The 19,048-nt window shown below is 29.7% G+C and overlaps 1 protein-coding gene and 1 long non-coding RNA gene across 2 annotated transcripts; one reads left to right on the top strand and one right to left on the bottom strand.

The window, feature by feature from the left end:
• Positions 1-385: 385 nt before the first annotated feature.
• On the top strand, positions 386-1,060 carry LOC101267368 (uncharacterized). The gene is made up of 2 exons (XR_182447.5): positions 386-671; positions 759-1,060. It is a non-coding gene; the product is annotated as an uncharacterized lncRNA (long non-coding RNA).
• Positions 1,061-6,383: 5,323 nt separating this feature from the next.
• Positions 6,384-9,076, bottom strand: LOC101267572 (uncharacterized). Its single transcript, XM_004232060.5, has 2 exons — positions 7,924-9,076; positions 6,384-7,522 (listed from the first exon to the last, which is right to left on the bottom strand). Exons 1-2 carry the CDS (start codon positions 8,241-8,243, stop codon positions 6,646-6,648), a joined length of 1,197 nt encoding a protein of 398 aa, XP_004232108.1. The 5' UTR covers positions 8,244-9,076; the 3' UTR covers positions 6,384-6,645.
• Between the last annotated feature and the right edge of the window lie 9,972 nt (positions 9,077-19,048).

Here is a 19,048-nt window from a genome sequence, read left to right as displayed (position 1 = left end):
CTCAAAAATTATTTTTCCATTTTATTCTTTTATTTTAATGACACATCAAACAAAAGAAAATACAAAAAAATTCCTTCTATTTATAGAAATTTAAATAATGAATTTTCCAAACAAGACATTCTTTAGAAAAAACAGTTGTGTATGTTCAATGAAAGATCTTTGTAATAAAGATTTTCTAACAAATTCTAGTGTACATTGCAATTGTAAGTTATCAATCAACTCTCATATTTCTCTTCCCTTATTTCCGAAATCTTGACCAAATGTAATAGGAGTAATTTTTTATGAAGAAATAAAAAAGGTTATTTGATTCATCAAAGGAGGAGTCAACGTCTTTTTCTTACTACATATATGACTAAAATATGCGTGGTCCACTTTAAAAACTGTTAAAATGCCTTCATTGCATGATATCCAACCGTTTATTCATTCACATTATCTCCCTCACTTGACTTTGCTCCAAATTCACACCTCCCCCTCACCCCACCCCCACCCAAAAAAAATATCCTTACTTTCTTCTTATCTGTAAAAAAAAAAAAATCAAAGATTACAGCAATTTTTTTGGTAGTACCACTACTATAAAAGCAGCCTCTTGTTTTATATTTATTTCATTAACAACATCACTCAAATTCCTTTTTAGTCTTTGTCACCCTTGTATGATTCTGCTTATTTTCTTGGTATACTTCTGTTATTTCTAGTATTGTTATTTTCTTGGTATACTTCTGTTATTTCTAGTATAGGTTACAGTATTATTCTTTTTGCAGGGTGGTTTTAATTAATCAAGAAGAAAATGATGGGGTTTGAGAGATTGATGGTGAATTTGAAGACGAAACTGAGGAGGTCTTTTAAAATGAAGGAATCATACGACAAGATTGAGAAGAGTGAAAGCATGAGAGTGGAGATTAGGAGCAAGAAGGCTCGTAAGCTTATTGAACAGACTCTTAAAATTGCTGATTCCCCCAAATCCCGAAGCTATCCTTTCTAGTAATCTGTTTAGAATGTTGTAATGACAAAAGTAATCCCAACTTTTATAGAAAATCAAATTATATGCACAAGTTTAGTGGAATCTCTATCTTCTTCTCATTCTAATTTTAGCATGCACATGAAGACTCTCTGTTTCCTTTTCCTTTTTAGACATTTAGGATTCGAAATTCACTGATTCAATATGATTCCACGCGCAGTAATTGTATTAAAAAGGGAAAAAGCATTAAGAAGTTCTTCATTTTGAGTTTTGACCATACTTGAAACCTTTGATTACAGATGTTTTGTGTCAGTTTAGAAAATAGTGACAATTCATAGATTAGTTAACTAACATCCATTGCATCTATCTATCTTTCTCTCGATAGACTAAAGCAGAGCACGTTTTAGTTATTTGTTTTTTTCTGCCCTGAATCTTTGCATTTGCAGCCACTATTCGTTTTTCACCTTCTTTTACTTTCTGGAGTATGCTCCGGTAGGTAAGAGTGATTTTTTTTTGGGTAAATTCATGACACTTCATAATATTTTCAATAATGTTTTAACAGATAGAAGTTCTTTAGTTTTCCGTTGAATTTGTTGGAATTTTTTTAGACTAGAATTAGAAAGCTTGTTACTTGAAAATGGTTTTAGAAGATTCATTTAGTCAACAACTAATTTGAGGTAGAACAAATAGACTGATTGGATGTTGATACTTAATAGTTAACTGATATTATATTTATTGAATCTACAAAATTCTCCATTTCAATCTTTTTGTACTAATCAACAAAAAATAAAAAAGTAGTCTCATTCAGGCTCAGTACTAACCAACTCATATAAATCTCTGGTGGATTGCCCTGCTTTTTACCAGATCTACTCAACTATCACCCTTATGTAGGATCCACTAAACATTGTTTAGTGGGAATGATCCAAGAAAAGAGAGAAAAAAACAAGGGAGGAAATTAATTAGTGTCTTAATTGTTGAACTATTGCCTAGACTGAGATGTGATTAGTATGCAATAAGACAAATGATGAGTCATTGACAGAAAAAGCAAGAAAAAAAAAAGCTATGAAAACAAAAACACAAATAAATTAAAGCCATGCAAGTTTGGCTTTGTGGCTACTTTTAATAGTCAGCACAGCTAAATTATTTTAAGGCAAAATGATGGTAAGCAGAGTACGGTAACGAAGAAAGTGAGACATCAAAGCACTACATGTTAAACAAATAAAACATAAAAATTACATGTTTCTATGGTGATGTGGATACTGCCTGTACATATTCTCTGTGTCAGCTACTGGGTCTGTTTTTTTATATTTTTATTTTTTCCCCTCTTGGCATGAGAAATGTTACTCTTTTTTATATGTAATCCACCATAAATTCAAAAATTAAAATCATAATTTTTTTCCCCGTAAATCATAATGACATTTCGTCAGCTGTATGTTAAAGAGTACTCAATAAAATAGCGAACAGCACCCATTTTTTTACTCAATATAAAGATTATAAACCATAGTTAGTTACTCCCTCCATCCAGAAATATTTGTCATATTGCGCTCATCGAAAGTCAATTTGATTAATTTTTAAAGATAAATTAGATCACAGTAATGCGATATTTTAAACAAAAAAATTAGATATTTTAAAACTATATGAAAAGTACTATAAATTATAATTTTTTCGTATTAATATGATTAAAAAATGCATTTTAAAATGTTAGTCAAAGTTTTTATAGTTTAACTCTAAAAATAAAAATTATGACGAAGAAGGGAGTTTTATGCAGCTGAAATTTATCCTTACTGCTTATGAATACGTCGAATTAGGGAAAGATAGTTAAGTCAGTCAACTATTTGTGATTGGAAATGATTTAAAGCTCTCTTTTCAGCACTAAAAAGAAAGGCCAAAGGGACCTCCAATAAGTCTTATTAGAATTGGCTTTGTATCGGTGGAATCTCATCATCCATACATAACGAATTAATAACAATTTTATTTAGACTATGTCTCAATAGGGAAGAAAATTTATTTATGGATGGAATCAACTTTTAATGTCGAATCATGATCAATTAAGACAGAAAATAAAAATATTGAGTCGAAGTCTTCTTTTGGTGGCAAGGTAATATAGCTGTGAAAAGTCAGTGTCTTCTGAGAAAGTATAGAATGAGACACACAATGCGTTAGAGACGTTATGATCATTTTCAATACCAAGCTTGATTTGATGCATTGCATATTCCTAGAACTGTGTCCAACTTAAAAAGGCACCTTCACGGAGGGCGCCCACATATGCTTACTAGTTAATACTGTCGTGCACAAATGGTTATATTTTGCTTGTCTTGTTCTGCCTTCTTTTTCTTGTCCTAGACGAACCTAAATTAAATTTGTTTGGTCCTTAGTTACATCACTATCCACGTAACAGTTAGAGAGAAGAATGATAACTTCTGCAGACCAATATTATATTTAGGGGCTAAAAGAAAAAGGGAAGCTTTTTAAGATACCTAAGGCCGTATTTAGCAATAAATAAAAGGGGTGTAAATTATGAAAGTAGACACAGGAAAAAAAGTGATTTCTTACCTTTATTGAAACTTTGGCCTCATTTGAATTAGTAAAATAGCAAAACCTGATGATGTAGTTGAAGTGCCTAAAAATTCCGAACAATTCAACCATAGTCAGAAAACAGTAAAAATAGTGTACGAGTCTTAATCACTTATTTTGTTTGAAAGTTGATTTGTTATTCCCTCACAACGGAGTTGACAAAAATCATAACATAGAAAGTGAAACAGCTAACAGCCTAATATACACAAATAGTATATTATTAACTAACCGTGTAGTTCTGAAATTTGGTTAGATAAACGCATTTGCCTGACTTAAGGCATGTCATATTCCACTGTTAATGCTGCTCCATGTCTCACATTCAATCGTCATCTGCAACTGCAAGCAAGTTCAGATCTTTGGATCTCCCCAATAACTTTTATTGATATCCATAGAAAGTACATTGAAACGTTACAGCAAGCTAACTGGAAATAATTAGCCAAGTAAAGAAGAAAAATTGGATAAAGATAACTTGAAGTCGTGAACTTATTGATCACGAAACTATTTTGTTTGTAACATCAATTGCTCCTCAGGGTTTTATTAGCTACACAGATTTGTAAGTAACAATATATTTTCCCTGGAGGTTGATACCCTTTCTTTATTTTGATTTTCTCCATGATCTCAATTATCTTTTTTAATCATTTTCAGTCTGGTTATGAGAGGAGGAAAACAACTTTAATTCCATCTGCATACTTTATATTACAATCAAACAATGTGAGAACACGTTGGAACTATATGATAAATTTATTGTAGACATTACGCTTGTTGCAAGCTTCATGCCAAAGTGGCAAAGACTACTTGAACAACATGCCCGTAAGTCATATTATACATGCCCCATGGTATGCATTTATTGTGGAGAAACATGACAAAAGACATGATAATAAGGTAATAGCCACATTACCAGATCTATTAGTCCTCCAAATATGCTACTCACACTTAGGATGGTAAAGAATTTATAGACCCCCAGCATCGAATGCACGTCCGTGGAAACCAAGGAGGATCTGGATTCTGGACAATCGGAATGAACACACAGAGGCAGGCAGAGATAACAATTGGCCAGTAATTCCTCGGTTTCCAACAAGAACATTTACAATAAAATGGTACTATCGGTGGCTACAAAAACCAAAATATCAAATGTAGAGCTCAATAATACATAACCATATGACAGGCTCAAGCACCTTCTTTCTTCTAAATCGGGGAAAACTTAAGCAAATGAGAGAAATCATCCGAGCAGCAGATGAAAACAAATAAGATAGACACAAATTGATATATGATCTTCTTCTTTTGTTGTTGAATATGGGAGTGAATTGAAAAGAGTATTTGCTAAATACAACCCAGTCCCAAACACAAAGAGAACATTACATGTACTTCTCCAGTTCTCTTTTTTTAAAGTGAGGCAGTTCACTTAAAACAGTCAATTAGGCGTAGGATAGAAAATCCTTGGCACAGAACTCGTGTGAACTTTGGCATTCAGGGAACATGATTCTCCAACGAGAAATTACATCCATGTCTCTTCCTTACGATTCCTTTTTTTTTTTTTGGAATAGAATGAGAGAGTAGCTTTTTATAAATTAGAGAAAGCATCATCCACCTTTATAACGAAATGGAACTAGCCTTGCGCAAAGGGCAATTGAAAACCTTTCTGGTTCATGCATATGACAAGGATTTTGAGAGCTAAAATTCACAATAAACATCAACAGCCAAACACCAAAGCTTTCAGCTGATCCATCACAGCAATGAGAGGTTCAGCAGAGATCAATAACTAAAGAGAAAACTATAGGTAAATCAACTACGCCTCAATCCCAACTTAGTTAGGTCAACTACATGAATTCTATGTACCAATTCCATTCTTTTCAATTTCGTTATCATAATTAAATTGCTTCTCAACCTACCGTTATATTCCTCTTAAGCTGCGTTTTAGATGTTGGCATAGGATTCAGGCGGACAATTGTAAGGGAAAAAATGGCAACGGTTCTGGTTAATGGCTGTGTTCCGGATGTGAAAGGGGTGCTTAATGAGTGGAATGATTCATAGAATCAACATTATTGCGCCAGATTTAGCTACAATTTGATGAGATTAAACCTGTTGTAATCATGATATCACTTATAGAACAGGAGAAAAACGATGAATATTCTGAAATAAAAGTCTATACTAAGTTAGGGCAAAACTGAAGGTGCTTAAGTTTGGTATGCTGTGGATTTGCGCCGTCTTCTTCCATGGAAACTCTGGTTGATGGTGATGGTCCTCAACTATAACTCCTTTGCCGGGAAAGGGGAAATTTTGAATTCCCACTTGCCCTACGCGGGTTTTTGATTGCAAGTACGTTTTTATTGGAGCCTGAAAGAACATTCGGGTCTGACCCGACTTCGGTTTTAAGGGGTACAGAAATTTCCGAATAATTTTTTATTTTGTAACGATAACTCCTCAAAATTTTCAATATTAGGCATGCCTTGTCATTTAATTTATTTATTAATAAATTTTTTAATCTACTTAATTTTTTATATTAAATACACTATACCTTGGCCAAGTTAATATTTTGAATTTTGAGATTTTAGATTTCAGAAAAAAAAATAATTTTTTATATATATTAGGTGGACTTTGATACAAATATAGAATTTGAATTAAAATTATTAAATTTTGTTAAACTCGTAATTGAAATTCTAGTTCCACCCTTACTTCTATATTATGTTGTTGATGACCACATTCAAAGGGGCATTCCACGTTAATTGAGAAAATAAATGTATATGATCTCGGATAATCCTATCAGTTAACTTTTTATTAAAAGCATATCTTGGGTGCAAGCCACAATACAATACTAACAGTAATTATTTTTAAAGAAACGAAAAGGACCAAGTTATAACTTAAAAATAGAGAGAATAGATTCTGCAGTTGTTATTAGTTCATCTCAAGTAGAGACAACACTGAAGAAGATTAAAACACAAGTCTATATATATAGAATATATATATATAGAGAGAGAGAGAGAAGTGGAAGCTAGCAACACATTAACATGTACCAATCAACATATGTGTTTCTTGCAGATATCCTCCCGTGGTCCGGCGCCTTTCTCCAGACTCATAACGAAAGCTTAGTGCATCAGACTATCTTTTTTCACGTATCCTCATTCCCATTGACACACAATTTTCTGAGTGTTCTTGAAATTGAAGTTAATTAACAAACTCCCATCCATTCTCCTAAACACAAAACTCTCCACCATAACATAACAACTAAACTTTCTCCAATAGCCATTCTCACTTTCTATTTCTTCTATACCTTCTACTCTTACATCACTTTCTCCTCCATCAAACCATCCCCTTCTTTCTTGTATCCATCTCATTTTCTCAATAACACCACTATGCAAACCAACTTTCTCCAATGTACATTTATTTCTATATTCCTCTTTCACTCTAAACCAAGCAAACGCGCCACTCCCTTCTTCCTCTTTCACAGCTTCCGTCCCACTTATTAAAGTTAACAACTTCCTCACACGCGCGTCCACCTCCACGTGTGCTCTGTTTCTTCTTGTTACATTCTCACAAGAAAATATTTGCTCCCACCAACACTTGAGTGTCACTTCATAGAACAATGATTTATTCATCTGTTCTTTAGTTTTAATTTTCCTCTCTTTTACTAACACACATGGACTATACCATTTGCCAAGAATTATCGGAACAGAACGTTTGGAAGATGCTTGGATGTTTAATTCAGGGGTATCTGAATCTAATGGTTGAGAGGATAATTGGAGTCCTTGAGCTTCTTTCAAATTGACTTTAAGTGAATGGATACTATTAACGTGCCATCCTTTTTTCCTGAGGAATTTCGGAGGAACTCCATCGTAGGCTACAGATTTTGCATAGAAACCACCAAGATCATATGGACAAATCTCGAATTGTTGATAGGTATCTTTGTGATTAAAAGGCTTTGGGTTTAGATCATTCATCGAATTGTCAAAGCAACAACTATCCATATCTGCTTCTTTCCAAGATGTATATGCCCTCCTATATAAATTGATCGAAATGAACAGTTTAATATAATATAGTACTCGTACGATCAAGTCATTTATAAGATAATTACATAAAAATTTCTATGTCACTAAGTACTACTAGTTGATAATCCGATTAAAAATGGATCACCTGTTAAATTACTAGAGGTCACTATATAGTGATCGGCCTAACCATAGCCTCAAGATAACATACAACATGGGGCTTAGCATGGCAACCCTGACCATTGCACCTTCCATCTTAACTCAACCAACAACAGCTAGTGGCGTAGCGAGGAATTTCAAGGGGAGTCAAAAATTTAAAAAGGTACATACTACTTGTTACATGATAAGTGCATATATAACTAAGCTAAATCTGAAGATATGTTGGTATAGGATACGCGAAAATAAGGTACTTACCCTTTATATCTGCCTTTGGCTTTGATAACATAGTAGCGGCTGGATGCTATTGGTTGATCAAGAACAGGTAAGAACCAAACTTTATGAACACTAGGTTCACCAAACTCTGGATTATGAACAACTTTCAAGACTCTGTCTTGAGGAAATGGGAGTTTAGTGATACTGCTGTGCTTACAAATGCCCCAACAAAAAGTGTCCATTTCTTCTGATTCTTCATCAGTTACTACTAAATACCCTGTAATTGTTGGTGGATTTGTAGGAAATTTTGTAAGTGCTTTTGGGAAATTCCTATACATAGAACGTGGTGCTGTGGCAAACATCTTTGCTAATTTTGATGTTTTGTTTAATTTTTAGGCTTGGGAGTTATTTATACTGTATGATATTTTATAATGTTTACTTATGAGAGAAGGAATATACAGAATGCTTCTATATCTTAGTGGCTCTTTTAACATATTGATAGGATTTAAAGTTCAGTCACGATAATCCATTGAAAAGTTTTGGGATTATAATAGTGCTAGTAATAAAGATTCAGCCAAAGAGGGATAAAGAAAAACTGTGTGACGAACAATGTATTAACAAAAAGACACATTTGTAAAGGTTTATTAAAAAAAAAAAAAAACCTTAATGATTGACCATCCCTTTCACTTAGGACTTGGGAACACTGAATCTTATTTCAATTAAACATCCGAACATATTATAATAAAATATTAAATTAACATTTTATATCAAATTTTGGAAAAAAATTTGTCGTCATCCATTAATGACGTGCTTATACAAAAAATTTATCACGTGTAAGAGTATTTAATTGGAACAGCATGCAATTTAAAATGTCTAGATAAAATTTATTGATGAATTTAAAAATCGTAAATGATTATCGTACTAAGCTTTAAAAAAGAAAAAGTAAACGAAGCTAAGCATGCACCAGAAAAAAGAATAAGCCAACAAAAACAATGATTGGCGACTCTCATACCTCAATTTCCACTTACTTTACATGATATTGTTATTATTTGCTTATGATGTGTACATATATAAAGATTTTATAGTGGAATAACGGGCAGCTTCTTTAGGGTGTGGGCAGTAGCCATTTGTTCAAATTTGTACAAAAAAAAAATGGATAAAGCAAACTTTGGTATCTTTTAGTTTTTGTGTGGACAAGTAAAGCTGTATAAATAATTACACTATAATCGATGAAGTGGGGTGGCCATCGGCCAGAGGGCACCAATTTTAGCTCAAACCGAGTGATAACAATAACTACCCACCCATCTTTATGCACCCGTCATTAGTAGTTGAGAACTTCAATTTTTTTGAATTTTATAATAATCTTTTTAAATGATATTAATTAAATTTAAATATATATATATATAACATAAATTTATTAACATAAATATATTATTTAAGTAAAATTTATTAGATTCGAGGGGAATACAAGCTCCGACCCCTACCATCCAGTAAAGTTATAACTTAATCCAGAAAATTTGCTGTTTAAAAGTAAGCAATGAGTTATCGCATTCACATAGTAGCTACGTGTTTTATGTGCCCCCACCACCAATAATTAAAGGAACTGAGTACGATATATATGTGTATGATTTATATTTTAAAGGGGTTATTTAAAATTGAATGAAGTTGATAATTCGAATTAAAAAATATTATTAGTTTATTAGTATTAGTTTAGCGGTTAAGATAATTGTTTATTTTTTATTGTCGATTTTTAACAATTTGTGATTTTTTCTTAATGGGTTAACCGATAACCCCAATAGTAAATGAAATAATTATATTTATAGCATTTTGTTTATAAATTCTTGACTTAGAGTTTGGTTTTCTGTTTTTATTTTTGGTTGGGTTATTCTACAATGTAAAAGTATTTGCTTTTAAGTAAGATGTAACTTGTGAACTCAAGTGCAAGGTTCATTTGATTTGTCACCTTGTTTCCAAGTGATTTTCAACGTTTTTTTTCGATAAATTTAACGGTTAAACCGATAACCAAACGGATAGCGATTAAATATTGATAAACCAATAAGTGATAAGTCAATATCTTAATCATTCTATAACGGTTTAACATCTCTATAAGCCGATAACTAATAAGTCAAATCGATAAACTTCAAATTAATCGAATCAAATCGATCGATATGTAGACAAACTCTTAGTATAAAAATAAATATAAAAAAGGTTTAAAGTTATCCTGATAGACTTTATTTTATCCACATCTGAAATATGAAATAAAAAAATAGTGTTGATGTTCAGAGGGATCTAGGATTTAGAGTCATTGGGTGCCAAGCAGAGGCGGACCTACATGGTACTAAGCAGAGGCGGACCCTTACGATTTGATAGGGGTTCATGCATACGTTAACCTCTAAAAGAAATCACGTGTATATATGTATATATATCGTGAAAAACTGACATAAAGTAGGATATAATCAACAGTGCACCCATAAGAAACGAAAGGATATCCTTGTTTAGTTGGTACAAGCTAGAGGAACCACTTGCAAGAATACGATTTAGTCTTATTTCATTATTTTTATTTCAAGGTTAGCTTATCAACCATATTTGAGCCATTAGTTACTAATTAAATATTACATTATTCGTTAATTATAGTAAAAGTTTCGTTAACTACCTAAATTAAGATACTATTAGTGCATCAAAATCTTCAAATTTTGGATTCTTCTCTAATGCTCAGTAGACTCATTGATTAAATCAATTTTAGATTCAGATAGAATTATTCGTCTTGTGCCTAAATGAGAGAGCATGATTGGCTGATTACGAAAGACTAAAGCTTTAATTAATGACAATTTTTTGTTGTTTAAAAGTTTAAAGGAAGAGCTAGGATTTCAACGGTCAAGAGATTTTTTTTAATTATATATTTAATCATATAAAAAAAGTCAAAGAATCAAATTAAATTAGTTAAAAAACAATTACGGATCAATACTTAATAATAAGTTAATAAGAAAGAAAAATCAAAAAACAAAAGAAAATGTGTCGTTTTATAAAAAGAAATGCAGCTAGCTGGAATCAATCACATAACCTAAGACCCATTAAGTAGATGCTCTACCACTACACCAAAGATTACTTTTGTTTTGTGGGTGACACATTTATTATTTAACACATATTATATATAAATAAGCTTCGACGGCGGCACAGTACCCCCACAGGCCATAATAGATCCGCCCCTGTCGATATTACACTTTCATATCATATTTACCTTTATTACCAGTGATACTCTACTTGGACGCACCATTTATTCTTGAATTTATATCTAAGTTTTTAACGCTCTTTTATTTTGTTTTTTAATAAATTGTTTGACAGTTATTACATAGACATGTCATCTGGCTAAAATGGATTGGGTGAATTTTAGCAAAAAAATGGCACAATAACAAACTATAGAGTTTATTGGGAATAAATAGCTCACTTTTAATTTTTTAGCAAAATAAATTTATTTTTTTTATTTATTTCGCATTAAATAGCCATATCTTTTTTATTTGAAAATAAATTTTTTTTCTTTATTTTCTCACTCTATTTCTTAATAGTTTTATTGTTCCTTTTTTTCTCTTTTCTTGTAATTTGTAAATAATTTTTTTTATGCGTATTCTTCCTTATATTTTTCAATTCTCCTTTCTTCCTTTTTTTTTCTCCCTCTTTCAAGTGAAGGATTTCTATTTTTTTCTCTAAAATATTTTCATTAAAGATCAATCACAACATTAACTCCTCACTGTAAGTAATAACTCAAATCATATGAATTTTATTTATATTAATTGTCCGGGTTATTTTTTAACTAATTGAATTTTTCTACATTCTTTATTTTGTAGTTGGATGCAAGATTTTTTTCTTTTTACAAATTATCGTACTTGTATTTTTTGCAATGTTTTTCTCCCCCAAAAACTTCAATATATCGTGATTTCCTGAATTAAGATTTTTTCAATTTCTAATAAATAATTAATTAATATATTTCTGACAAGATTTTAAAATATTAAATTTATTGATCGGATTTGATAATGAATATTTATTTTTTCTCCAACAAATGTATCTAAGTTTGTTAATGAATACAAAAAAACACATAATAATTTAAAATTATTTAAATTTATTAATGAATTTCGTTGATTGCATTAAAAAGTAGTTATGCAACCAACTGTATACATATGTAAAATTATAAAGATAGTAATGCAGATAAACGTATACCAATTTATAAATGAATATGGACGAATTTATCCAATACAAATATTTACCAATGTTAATTTGAAAGATATTATTGCAAATAAATGTATATCAATTTATCAACAATACATACAAATGTATACTAACTTATTATGAATATGAACAAATGTATACCAAATTATTATGAATACGAACAAATGTATACAATAAAAATGTAAATTAAAAAACATATTAATGCAAACAAATATACCAATTCATAAATGAATACGAGCGAATGTATCCAATATAAATGTATATCTATATAAAATTTGAAAGATATTACTACAAAAAAAAATATAAATGTATACCAATTTATTATGAATACGAACAAATGTATCCAATACAAATGTATATCAATCTATTAGATAAATATTGATTAATAGATACTGATGCAAATAATGTATACAAATTTGTGTAAGAGAATGAATATGAATTGAGTTCAAAGGCAAAATAATTGATGAGTAATAAATTCATAGGAACCTTTGAAATGAGAATAATCATGATCAAAATACTATTTGTTAATCATAAGAAAAAGATATAATTATAAACTATATTTATCTAGTTTTAAGTGAAAATGGTTGGAGATAGAATAGAGATGGTATTAATTATTTTTTTCATTTTTAAAAATATAAAATAATTTGAAAGAAGAGAGTTTTGAATAATCTAGTTTTAAGGAGAAATAGTTGGAAGTTAGAAAAAAGATGAAATTAATTTTCTTTAATTATTTCAAAAAATATATAAAAATTTGAAAGGTGAGATAATTCTAATTAATATTTTGCTAGTTTTAAGGAATAATGGTTGGAAGTTAGAAGAGAGATGGTATTACAATTTTTTTATTATTTAAAAATAAATAAAAAATATTAATAAATTATTTTTAGGCTAATATATGCCAATGTTTTATCTGTTTATTAATTGCTAATTAATATTGATTATATGTTGCTAATTATATATAACACTTATCTATTTGTGTCAATTCCTAGTTATTTGGGCCCATCAAACATTATGCTAGTAGAGAGTGTATTGAATGAAACCCGGAGGCCGCTTTATATGTTTAGCCCAAAATAGCAAAATCACGTTCTTTCTAACAATTATTACAAATTACGTAGATCTCTTACTAATAAAATTTTAATTATATTAATTCTTTAAAAATTAAAAAACTTAAATATAATAATTGAAGTTCAGATACATAATATGTAGCTCAAATATATTAAAATCTTGATATTAATATGTAGCTCGGATACATTAAAAACTAGCTCTAATACATAATAGGTAGCTCGGATACATTAAATACTGACTCGGATATATTAATATGCAGATCAAATACATTAGAAAAATAAAGAATCTTAGAGACTTTTAGAAGTAATAGAAAATAATGAAAATAAGTGAAACAACAGTATATTTCTGTAATTTATCCTATTTTGTAACTTGAAAAAAAAAGCCAAAATAACCACCGTTAAAGGTGGAAAGTGCTTACCATTCCATTAGCTCTCTAATGATTTTTTTAACTTTAAATAATAAATTCATCCACTTTTATGCACAAATACCTCTTTCCCTAGGCCCAAATATTTGAGTGGTCCAATTTAGTCACATTGCAATAATATATGCTTGGGAAACCTTCGCACAATTGGATCAAGCTAAGTAAACTAAATATCATTCTAAATTTGATGTAATGTTGCATGTAAGTTGGCCATGATGGGTGCCACAATGTGAGCATAGAGAAGGACATCTCAACTACTAGTTTGTTCCAGCATACTCACGTTTTCCTTCATATGTTTGTTTGTTTACAATTGAAGCTCTAAGTTTATAGGTTTACAGCATTAATGCATGAGATTTTGTGTCATGTGATAGAACCATATTCTCTCTTTAGTGTATAGAAGCAATCCATTTGCTTTTAGCACAATCATACTTCTGGTTTGGTTACTTTTTAGTTGTTATAGCAAAATATTGTTATAAAGAACTCTTTATAACTGTAACCTATATAATATGAAAAAATGGAATTCAAACGAAACTATAGAGAGGTTTACTATAGTATTACTTGACATTGATCACTGCCTCTTTATGATTATTTTTTCTCTCTTTCATGGAGTTATAAATTAGCTCTCACTTTCAAGTTTAATGCCTCAAAAAACATCTAAAATTGAGAGAACCTGTGGCTACAATATTCTTGATGGTAGGTTAGAGGTAACTGTCAGTATTTGTAGTGTAGCATATGATTTAATAAAGTCATTTGAGTTTTATTCAATTAGTGGAGACATGTTATTAGTAAAGTGATACTTTGACATTAGCAGATCTGGAATACAAAGTGTTCAGGTTTAGACAAAATACAGTGGGAACATGGGTTATTAATGATACATGTTTTCATTAGCTGGTTAATTACATATTAATTAATGCCCTCCTCCTCCTCTTTATTTTAATTTTCCTCCATTGTTAAATGTAATATTTATTCATTCTTTTATTTTAATATCATTGTCTACAATATTAAAGGCCCAACATTTTTTAAAAAAAAAAAAAAGAAGAGGAGTTTGATACAGCAATGCACAGGGTGGCTGGGCACATGGAGAGTTCACATAGGGACATAAAAGGCCACATGTGGCCCTGCCGTAAGCCTTCGGTTATGACTTGGGCTTGCTGGATGAGGTTTCTGATCCAATGCTTGGTTGCTAGGGTGCATCAACATTTTGAATCATGGGTCGTTAATGTTAGGCGTCTAGTCGAACTCAATTCAAAAGGTTAATAATTATAAAGTGAAAATTATTCAAAATCGTATAAGTAAAACATGTTTGTTCAACTAATGTGATGACTTTAACATTCAAGGTATCAAAGATTGAGCATCTGAATTGTAGACAATATAACAGTAGAAGAAATAAATATTTGACCGATTTTAATCTGAAAAAGTGAGGTGAAAATCGTCTCACGCCGCACAAGAAACACACTCCTTAATGTATGTGAGACATTTAACACTTCTTAAATTGAATATTTTAAGCGGGAACAATATATATACATTTAGTCGAATTAATTTCAAAAATTAAGTCATGAGATGAAGGTTGTCCAAATGATATAACGAGATTTAATTAACAATTTTTCATGCCTATGATTGAACGTCCGAAACGTAGGGTTCCAGAGTTTAGAAGCATAGACAACATAACATGAGCACATATATAGTACTTACTACTAGTTATACCAAATTAAAACGATTGATGGGTCAGGCTGTGATATTCAGTTATTTGGATAAATTTTTATTTTTTTTAAAAAAAAACAGCAGCTCATTTTCTCAATGGTTTCATATAAATGCCAGGATTTATGTGATGGGGGTCACCATCAAGCTGTTTGTTACTATGTTTATGACCTATTTACCAATTTCCTAGGCCAAAATGTAACACTGACTAATTAAAGCAGTGCAATTAGTGTGGAAGTCAAACCTGAACTAATTAAATCTGAGATCTGATGCATTTACATAATTAATGGAGTGTTTAAGAAATAATTCCACAATAATTAGAGTTCAGTGTGTTAAAATTAAATAGAGTGTGATTAAAGGTCTTAACAGTCAACTTAATTTGTTTTTAGAATGCATGAGAAGTATTTTATGTAGAATATGCTAAACTTTTTAGGGTTTTAATTTTATTATTTCTAGACAACTCGATCAAATATTGGGTACATAGTCACCACATCTAATAATGGAAGGTATACAAGTGTAATTAAAGGAAACGATTTAACGTGGGATGTGTGTGACTATGGACCTACACACAAAAGAAAATAAAATAAAATTATATAATATTATATGGTGTAACATCACAAAATTGTATAATTGAGTCCAAATTGAAGAAATCTAATAAACAACTCGTTATTAAAGATTGTCTTGTCTACGTAAGCAATCAACAAATATGAACTCCTTCATGTGAAAATCCAGAATACACTCATAAGAAAAGGATATTTAGCTTGCCTTTCCTTGAACTTGCACCATTATTAGTTACACGTTTAATTTTTATATACTGATAATTATGATAAGTGTTGGTAGCAAAATTCGAACACGGTAAATTTGATTTAAATTCTCTATTTATCTTTAAAATTTATTAAATACATACTATTAATTATTATATTTAAACGTTACAATTTTATAAAATTAATAGACAAATCCCTACTCCTCTAATTTATGTTTTGCTTCTCAAGTATTGTTTCACTCTTTGTACGAATGGTTATTTGTATTTTGTAATCATAATTAAAAAGTTTTCAAGTATTTTTAATGAGAGTCTGATTTAAATTCAGTGAAAAATTATATTTTATATTATAAAATTCTTATCAAATCATGGTGAGAAAAAATTCTTTGATTCTAGTGGTGAATTATATTATTTGACACTGGCATAGTTGGGACATTATATTAACTAGGAGATGTCATGTCATTTTTAGGACATCCAAAATGACAACAAAAAAATGTCAAAAAAAAAAAGAAGAGTAAATCCGAATCAGATCTTTTCCAAAATAATTTTTCAAATAGAGATGAACTCCTTTTGATTGATCATTAAGTTACTTTTAGTTTCGTTGACTCATCTAAGATGTAAATTTTTTTTACGTCTATTTTTTGTTAGTATTTTTTTTGTTTCGCAATAGTTCATAGTTGTGCATTTTTCTAAATTAAATAAATATATATTAATTAAAAATTATATTACTTTGTAATTAATTCTCTCAAAGTGTTGACATTTATTTGTAAAATTCTCAATAAGTGTTTTAAGGGTTGAATTAATAAAAAATTATCTTTTTATTTGTGGTTTTTTAATATGGATTTCTTCTGTCTCTAATTACTTTTCACTTTTGCATTGACACATCTATTAAGAAAATAATTATTGACACAATGAGTTTATCATTTTATCTCTATTAATTATGAAGTGGATGAATTAAAAACTTAGAATTTTTAGAAAGTTATAAATTTTTCAAAGTAAATAATTGAGGGTATAATAGATAAAGAAATTATCTTTTTTTATTTATCAAAATAAACAAATAATTAGGAATAACTAAAAAAATTAAATAAAAAAATTATATAAATAATCAATTAATATGAAAGGGATCAAATATTGCATGCTATTAACAAATTTTGAACCAATTAATGCTGGTAAATAGTGATATTGCTGGCTTATTAACAAATTTTGAACAAATTAATGCTGGTAAATAGTGAGTCCGTGTTAATTTTACATTATATTATTCTTCAATCATTTGTATATTGTACGGATTTGAAAGGCCCAGAGATTAAAAAAGCAAATAGTTTCATCATGCATGTCAGAAATAAAACATGGGAAACTAGTCTGACACTTGTAATTTATCTTACATTAAATAAGTGTCATTTTAATGGCTTTATTGAATATGGAGAACTAATAATACTTGAAAAAAAGGATAAAGAAAAAGTCAACTACCGCGTTTTTTTATGAGTTACCGAGTTCCTGATTATTACATTTAAAAAACATATAATATATAGGATTATTATTTACTTTAACAAGTTCCCTGCTAAAGTTAAAACAGAAGAGTTATTTAAATGATAAATATTTTTAAGAGATAATTTTTTTTTAAGGTGTAAGCTGATTTTGAAATCAAATATAATTATTGAACTCAAAAAGACATTACTCACTTATTCTATTTTCATTGAATTAATAAATATAAAACAAATTACATTACATATAATTTTATATGATTATCGCTATTTTATTAAACAGTATAAATTCTTCATGTAATTTTCATCTCAAATTATCACGTACTGGAAATATACAATGCAGATAAGTATTTTACCTTATGATTTATAGAGCCTAATTTGATCGTACCTGGAGTTTTAAATATTATAGAGAGTAATTCATTTCAAATTAACAAAATAATGTTAATTACTACTTACAATTGATAAATACTGTCGTGTAAAGACAGAACTACAGAGTTAAATACACCAATGACCAAACAAAATGACTTTACAAAGGAATATAATTTGTTCACGCCAAGTGTCTCCATCTTAAGTTTTCTTACTTGCTCTTTTTAATAATAATATTGGAATAATGCATAAGTATCCCTCAATTTATGTTCGAAATCTCAGACACATACTTATATTATACCAAGATTCATTATCTTCTGAACTTATTTTATTAAATATTTTTTTATCTCTTTTCGCCCTACGTGGCTTTAACTTGGAAAAAAAATCAACCAGCGTAGGATCCAAAAGATAGTGTCATGTATTGCCGAAAAGGGTAGAAAATTATTAACAAAATAAGTTCAAGGGTAATAGGACCTTAATATAGTATAAATATGTTTCTGGAATTTTGAGTATAGATTGAGGGGTTACTTGTGCATTTTCTTAATAATATTTGATATTTTTTTTAATTATTTTAGTAGTCTAAGTATAATTATCACTAATGTGAAAAAACAACACTAATTTTAATTAAAATTTATATTTTACGTTAGATAATTTGAGACGAAAAATTTGGTCGATGACAACTAAGTAACATGGAAAGATTGACTTGAGGAGGCGGCAGGCGCGGTTTCTTTCTCTTTTATAACAACCAAAAAGGAATTAGAAGACCAAAAAATCATGTTTAACGATCCTAATCTGCGGAAAAAGACACGCTATTTTACAGATCATCAGACTATTTTGTTGTCCATGAAAATGCTGTGACGTATGAAACGACAAAATAGTCCCTTTTGTTTTGAGTTTGTCTAAATCAGTCCCTTGCAATATGTTCTAGTGCAGTTTTCGGTCCTTTATGTTTTTCGGACTTTTCATTCATAATAGAAAAAAGAGTTTGATATATCTCTTGAACTTTATAATTTAGATTTGATATTGTGACTCTCATTATGCATGTGGCTCAGACATATCTTTATAAGTACACAAATAGCTCATATATATATTTAATGTTACATAAAATGAATTTGAAAATAAAACATTCTTAAAAGTATTTCCTTTTAGTTAAACTGT

Source organism: Solanum lycopersicum, chromosome 2 (genome assembly GCF_036512215.1).
Source record: "Solanum lycopersicum chromosome 2, SLM_r2.1".
Classification (NCBI taxonomy): Eukaryota; Viridiplantae; Streptophyta; class Magnoliopsida; order Solanales; family Solanaceae; genus Solanum; species Solanum lycopersicum.
The sequence above is the reverse complement of the archived record's forward strand: the minus strand, read 5'-3'. Positions and strand labels throughout refer to the sequence as shown.

What these genes read in the sequence shown, in the direction of transcription:
- LOC101267572 (XM_004232060.5), bottom strand. Translation starts at nt 8,243, where the DNA reads ATGTTTGCCACAGCACCACGTTCTATGTATAGGAATTTCCCAAAAGCA. An exon ending in GCCAAAGGCAGATATAAAGG is followed by an intron (nt 7,523 to 7,923) that starts GTAAGTACCTTA and finishes CAATTTATATAG; the next exon opens with GAGGGCATATACATCTTGGA.